This window comes from Siphateles boraxobius, unplaced genomic scaffold, assembly GCF_051911475.1.
Source record: "Siphateles boraxobius isolate OS27281-9 unplaced genomic scaffold, OSU_SipBor_1 66, whole genome shotgun sequence".
Taxonomy (NCBI): Eukaryota; Metazoa; Chordata; class Actinopteri; order Cypriniformes; family Leuciscidae; genus Siphateles; species Siphateles boraxobius.
In genome coordinates this window covers 31,354,029-31,361,556 of record NW_027509193.1, presented here as the reverse complement: position 1 = coordinate 31,361,556, position 7,528 = coordinate 31,354,029, and the positions used below count along the sequence as shown (strand labels likewise).

Below are 7,528 nucleotides of genomic sequence, written 5' to 3'. Positions count from 1 at the left end.
ACTGGTGTCTTCAGTCCTAACCGATATAAATAAAAATACCACTGCTCACTATGTGTCCCTCATTCTCCAGACACTTGACCTTTAGACTTGATTTCTGTATGTAAACGATCGCTATACTGAAAACACGTGACATGCAGTTATAATGTGCTTTGGGAGCACATTTGTTGTAGACCTCAGAGCAACATCTTGATGGACAATATATTAAATATCATCATGCTGAGTCATGAGCTCAATTTGTGTTCCCCCTGTAGAGAAGATGAGCATATATATATGAATTCTGAGAATGCAGAATTCATTCTCCAATGCAGAAGACAGACACCTTGCCATGCTGCTCATATTCATTGAAGAGCTACAGATAAATAGAGGACAAACTTGAGAGTTTTGTGTGTCTCCCAGAACTGTGAAAAAGCAAGATTTGTAAAAAATGCACCAACAGGCACTGGGACATTGAAAACCTATCTTCCCATTTCCTTACCGTCTTTCTATAGGCACTTGTGGAAAACAATGCTGTAGTACAATAGACCTTTTGTTGCCCTCTAAATTTTGTTGAAATTCAAATGTGAACACACCTTTAGGGCCAGGTTCACTAAGAGCTTGTGCCAGCGCAAACCCCTTTTTGGCATTAAAAAATTATTGTCTGGATTTACTAAAGAGTTATTTTTGCAGACAACCTTATAGCATATGCAGTAAAAGCTTCCCTTTCAGACACAAAATTTATGGGAGGAGGGTATTTAAATAAGGGTAAATTTACACAACAATGCTTTACACAACAACGTTCACCATTCTCACGGAGCTGAGAAAACGACTTAAAATTTTGCTGCCGGGCCAGCCCAGTAGTTGACGATGTCACTCTAAAGAAAGCACCTATAGACTGAACACGTAATACTTATGCGCATGACATCACCATTTTCATAAATTCACGTTTTTGTAGTTTACACGTAGAAGATTACTGTATTATTTTTTAAAACATGCGCTTTTAAACCTTCAAAAGCTTGAAAAGTTCCTTTACATTCATTTGTTGTGAAATTGAATGATCAAAACTTAAAAAAAGAGTTCTGTAGTTTTTAGTTTTCAGGCAATGATTTTGTAGGCATCATTTGAGAGCAAACAAAACTTATTTCAGACAGACTTCTGAGGCAGTGTAATAGTTTAATGATCTACATCAAAATAGAATGAGCAAATATTGAAGTACTACTTAGTTCTTGCTGAAGCTCAAACGTGCTGTGTAACTCGAGAATAAACCTCATTGGTCAACAGAGGAACAAAAAGCTCTCAGATTTCATTAATAATATCTTCCTTTTTTGTTCCAAAGATGAACGAAAGTCTTACAGCTTTGGAACGACACGAGGGTGAGTAAAATTATGACAGAATTTTTATTTTTGGGTGAACTAACCCTTTAATCTGGAGTGCATAAATCACGCGAGCCAACTCACTACACATAATGACACGCGATATATGTTTTGATAAATAAAACGTTATTAAATTATATTCGACATAAACAAATCGTTAGACTGGTACTTAACATAATCTAGCTAACATTATAAGTAATTTACTTTTTTTTATATATGTTGCATGTATATGTTTTTATGATATAAACTTATTTTAAAGTACTTTAAATAACATTAAAAACCTAAATGCCAGAAAAATATCAGTTCTGTTGTTCATAAATAAAGTAGTGAATCACCTAATGTGTAGTGAGCTAGGGTCCTTACTATCCTTACCAGTGCCTGAATTTGTGTAGGTGATATGACGATTCAGGAGCCAGGGAGCTGTTTGACATTGATTAGCTTGTTCAGGTGTGTTTGATTAGGGTTGGAGCTAAACTCTGCAGGAAAGTGGCCCTCCAGGACCGAAGTTGCCCATCCCTGCTGTGGGGGCCTGAAGACTCATCAGAACCAGGGCTGTGTCCGAAATCGCCCCCCTAAACCCTCATTCACTAAGGGCTGCCAGTTTTTAATAGTTTGTGTTTGCTGCAATAATCATTTGAAACTTAGCAAACTGGCAGCTCCAGTAGTAAGATGGAAAGATTTATTTTGAACTCTTGTCATGGAATCCATAGCATGTATAAACCTTAATTCAACAATTTAATAATCAATTAAAAAGGATTTTATACATGAATGTAGTCACATTAGACCAGCAGTTTTGAACTTTGATGGATGGAAGATTCAGGCACGAGACTCTCACAGTGCATTATGGGTATGGAGTAGGTACTTGTCAGGTTAATTCAGCTATGACACTTACCCCCAGTTTCACAGACATGGCTTAAGCCTAGTTTAAACTTAAATCAACCTTGCATTGACATATCTTAAAACATGTAAGTGCATGTATTTAAATATTAAATTGAGCTAAGACCTAATCCTAGTTTAATATAAGACATGTCTGTGAAACATCCAAAGTGTGCAGTGCTGGGTTTGAAAATCCCTACTTTACTGCATTATATTGACACCCAGTGGTCATAATGCTGCATCATCAATATGTTGTATCTTTTCTGATGATAAACCATACTAAAATGTGTCTCCTGCCATGTTTGTAGTTTTTATTAACGTTCTCGAGGGAAATGCTACAAATTCCTCTGTCTTGCCAGGCTTGTGGGCAATGTTACCAGAAATCCATATTAGCAGGGAAAAAAGCATATTGCATTTCCAAAAATCCAGTGGAAATAGTCGATCATCTCATCAGGATGTAATTTGAATGCTCATGTCAGCATTCTATGATTTGGGACACATTAAGCTTATGTCGAAAACTGTCTAGGGCAGATCAGAGCCATAGAGATAATGGATCTGGGGCAGACAGTTTAAGAATTTGAATGCAGGGAAAGTCTGTTAGGTGATTCCCTCTTTCCAAAACAGGGAACTCCTCCACATAAACCGGAAGCTAACGATACTTTTTTAGGCAAGATAAAAGCCGAGGTCTCCATACTTACACTTTATATCCGGTTTTTTTAATCACAGTTGCACATAATGGAATTGTTTTTTCGGTGACCGACCTTACGGTTTTTTAGCCTGTTTTTTTCCTTGCATTGCTAACAAAAAAATCGCGACTGTTAAAATATGTCAAAATCTCTATCGTTTCGTTTGCAACTAAGCTCCATAATGGAGATAACGACTAAAACGGCAATAGAAGAAATTTGCAAAATTGTAGACAGCGATTTTGCGTTTTTACGACAAGAACTGTCTCGGGTCATGAGTGAAAACACAGTACTTAAAGACGAAATGTTCTGTCTTGGGAGCGAAAGGCAAACCGAAAGCACGCGCATCACAAAGGGAGCGCGCGCTGGCTCCAAAACATATCGCTCCATTTGTGTTCAAACAGAAGATGGTAAATATAACCTCTGCTTAAAACAGTTGTTTTCATGTCCACTACTATGATTATAATGCATATTTTACTCCTGATAGGACCAGAGCCCTCCATCAAAGGGATATTTGGAAAAGAGTGGTGTTCCAGTTTGTGGGATCGGAGGAGGGAGTCCAGAGAAGATGAGCTGGCGATCGATGTCGACCTGTACCCCGTTTCGCCTTATAAGGTTCGTTTAATTTAGATTCCCCAAAATGAAACTTGTTTCAAAAGCCAACAGTTGGGAGGCTGACATGCTCTTAAAGTTTGTAAAGAAAAGGAAGTTGTAAAATAAGTTGCAAATGCTTGACAAATTATAGTCAGATTAATTTTTAAAACGGTTTATCTGTCACTTTCAAATGGTGCATTAGCCTACACATGACACTCTTTGAAATGGTATAATTATGGTATAATACACAGTGTAATTAAAATGTTACTTTAACCATTTCTATGGTCCCATGAACTAGATATGGTAGCCTACTAGAGAATGAGCTAAATCCTATTGCACCATCTGCCCAATAGAGTTTTTTTTCAGTCATTTTTCATAGTTGATATAGTGCTATGAATATAGAAATTACAATTAAATTTTTACGTACTGTACTATTTTATTTTTTATCTACCCATGAACTTGATTTCAATAGCTTTGTTTTGCACATTTTCAAGGTTTTGCTAAATATGACACTGGCGTCATGAACACATTGCAATGCTCTATCAAAATGCTAATTCTGAATGATTTAAACTGTACTGTGAAAATCCCAGTACACACCCTTGAAAATCAAATGACCTAATTTCTTTTAAAAAATTAAACATATTTATACAATCCTGCGTAAATAAAATGGAAAAACAAGATGTTGGTTTACATGATCTGCTTATTTTGACAGCACGAAGATAAACATCCCTCCAACCTGGTCTTAATCAAAGAGGAGAGTTTTGAAGTGGACGCTTATCCCAGTTTTACAGGTAACGTTTTAGATTTTTAGCAGATCTTTAATTAGGGGCCGTTTACATGACACTGTTTTCAACAAAAAACTGAAAACTTTGAATGCGTTTCTGCAGTGCATTTACACGACAATGGCGTTTTTGGAGCCTGAAAATGGGATTGAAAGTTCAAGTTTTTGAAAATTATACCAATATCATCTCCGTGCAAACTCCGGATTTGTGAAAACGATGATGTCATGCGCATGCGTATTACATGTTCAGTCAAGTGTTTCTTTCAGTGCTGTCAATCAATTTAAGAAAAAAACAAAACAAATTAATCACACATTTTTATGTAATTAATCGTGATGAATCACACCTAACATTAAAGTATTTGATATGTACTTGTATTGTAATAATTTCACAGTTAATCTTCAAATGAAATGTAGAAACATAAAAATTGCACATATTTGATCTAACAAGTTGGAAATGCACAGAAAATGAATTAGTTTATCAAACACTTCACAGTCTTCACTGCATTCATTATTTAATATATAATTGAATCCTTATTAAAGCTACAAAAGTTATTCAGTCAAGAGCAGCGAGTGATTTTTCTCTTTTTCTTTTGTTCTTTGATTTACATTAGCAGCAGGTTTATTAGACTGCTGTCACTTTAAGACCTGACGCATGACGCGGATCTGACACACATCAGAAGTCCTCGATAAATATTTATCGTCATTTAATACTTTATTTAACTAATTTAAGACTGTGCTTACGAGGATACTCGACAAAGCGGGGATTTGGGCATACTTTTGTGTGTTTTTGTCCGTTCAAACGCGAAAGAGAACTCCAATGTTGCCGGCACGCTGTCTGAAATGGCTTTCTGTGTGCATGAGTAGTGTGTCTGTCACGCAGACAGGAGATGCACAGACACGCACCAGTACAGATTAAAGTTATTTTTTTGCACCTTATAGTGCTTTAATGGTTTAATAGCAGTTTAGTGAATGATAGCGTTATCATATACTGTAGTACAGCCAAAGGATGAAGAAAAAAAACAGATGCCGCTTTAAATATTTTTAAAATGGGAAAAAAATAATCGCATGAGGTAATTTTGACACCCCTAGTTTCTTTACAAAGTGACATCGCCAACTACTGGCCTAGCAGCATAATACAATGTTTTTAGCCATTTTTGCGGATACGTGTGATCAGTGACTATGTGAAAAATGCAAAGGAAAAACTTTTCTGTTTTTTGTGCATTGTTGTCATGTAAACATCCTCATTCGGGTGTAATTATTTTGGTTTATGTTTCACAGAATGATTTGATTTGAACTATTTTCAATATTCCAACAGGGAAAACTCCCCATATTTCAAGAGGACAGCTGCCATCTTCGGCATATGAGCCCTTAGCAGCCTCCAAAAATTTCAATGACCACTTTGTGTCTGGTGAATTTTCTGGGATATCGCAAAAACAAAACACGTCCTCTGATTCGACAGACAAGCAATCTACAAGAACTGCTATTGATGACACTGTCGACCAATTAATAGCACCAATAGACGATCCATTGGATTTTGATGGTCACTGTGTCCTCAACAGGTTTTCAGTAGAGCACAATGACCAGTTTCCCTTCGAGTCCAGGGAGGATGGAGAAGTACAGGAAATATGTATGGATGCTGCAACCACTTCAGAACATAGTGAAAAGAGATTAAAGGTACAGAAACCGCCAAACAACTTCAGTTGCTTTGACGGCGGTAGGGTGTTTGTTCGCCAAAATGCTGGCCGAAACCGTCTCAGAAAACATCGGTTTGCAAAGCTGAAACAAAATGAAAAATTTCGTTGTGAGGTCTGCGGGAGATGTTTTCATTCAAACACCAATCTCATGGTTCACTATGTAGTTCACACAGGGGAAAGGCCCTATAAATGCAGTTTTTGTGGAAAAGGGTTCTCCCAGAAGGGAAATTTACAAACCCATGAACGCATCCACAGAGGAGAAAGACCTTTTAGCTGCGTCACCTGCGGAAGGAGTTTCACCCAGAAAGTCTGCCTAAGAAATCACGAACGCATCCACAGAGGAGAAAGACCTTTTACTTGTATAACCTGCGGAAAGGGTTTCACACAGAAAGTCACCCTACAACAACACCTCTCTGTCCATGACCAAACAGCTAAACCAGTAAGGAAGAACCCTAGGAAAAGTTACCATGGTATAAAATATAGCTTTATGTAGCACGCTTTTTCTCAATTTGAGATTGCAGTAGCTGTGTGATATCTAATTTTGGGAAGAATATGAACTCCGGAAGTGTGAGGTTGCAGCACTTTTACAAGAATGGCTGTATTACTGTAGGTTGTAGCAGAAATATATATAGTCAGGTATGGCTGTGTATTACTTAGTGATAACGTTGTTGTATTACTGCCGGACAAACACTTTGAAATAAATAAAGACTTTTTCATCTTTTGTCTCTCATGCCCAAGGCTGCATTTATTTTATAATAATGATATAGATATTATATTATGATATAGACCACATTACTGTTTATTACTTTATTACTGTATTATTGATCAAATAAATGCAGCCTTGGTGAGAAAAAACACTAAAAACATTTTTTTAAATCTGTATTATTCCAAATTTTTGACCGCTAGTGTATAGCCCAGATTAAAGATGACCAGAGGTAAATGCATCCCTGTTTAGGACTTTAGGCTTCTTTCACATATATTCATAATGTATGTCAGTTTAGGGCCTTTAGTGTATAGAAACCAGTAATAATACTTGATCTTTACTGACTGGAAACTGTGTGATGTCAGTAGTATGTATTATGTACAATGCTTGTACAAGTTTGAGTTGATTGCTCAAGGTCATATGTCTGCTAGATTCCACGTGTAATCAAACAACCATTAGTGTGTGTATTTCCATCCATGCTGGAGTACGAATAAAAAAGTATTTTGCATGATTTCACTCGTTTTGAGTCAAGTTTATTCGTTCATCTCTTTTTTAAATTAATACACACATCTAGATGCTTCTGTATAACACGATTCCAAACAATGTTAACCCTAAAACAGGCAACGTGACGCACGAGATGCATTGTTTTTATTGTCTTTTTTGGGGCATGAGAAAGATTTTTTCATCAAATCCTTTTATCACTTATGACAGCCTGGTCTGTCTTGAGTATGCTGGTCGCATAATTTGCTTCAAATTTTTTGTGATCAATTAGTCAGCCTGACCTAAATCCAACATGGCTGCCAGTGGTGTAGAACATTCAGATTAAATAAGTAAATATAAATATATAT

At 36.6% G+C, this 7,528-nt stretch overlaps 1 protein-coding gene across 1 annotated transcript; it reads left to right on the top strand.

Moving 5' to 3' along the window:
* The first annotated feature begins 2,890 nt into the window (after window positions 1-2,890).
* LOC143722255 (uncharacterized) lies at window positions 2,891-7,191 on the top strand. Its single transcript, XM_077213558.1, has 4 exons — window positions 2,891-3,318; window positions 3,396-3,523; window positions 4,215-4,293; window positions 5,599-7,191. Exons 1-4 carry the CDS (start codon window positions 3,051-3,053, stop codon window positions 6,468-6,470), a joined length of 1,347 nt encoding a protein of 448 aa, XP_077069673.1. The 5' UTR covers window positions 2,891-3,050; the 3' UTR covers window positions 6,471-7,191.
* Window positions 7,192-7,528: the final 337 nt, after the last annotated feature.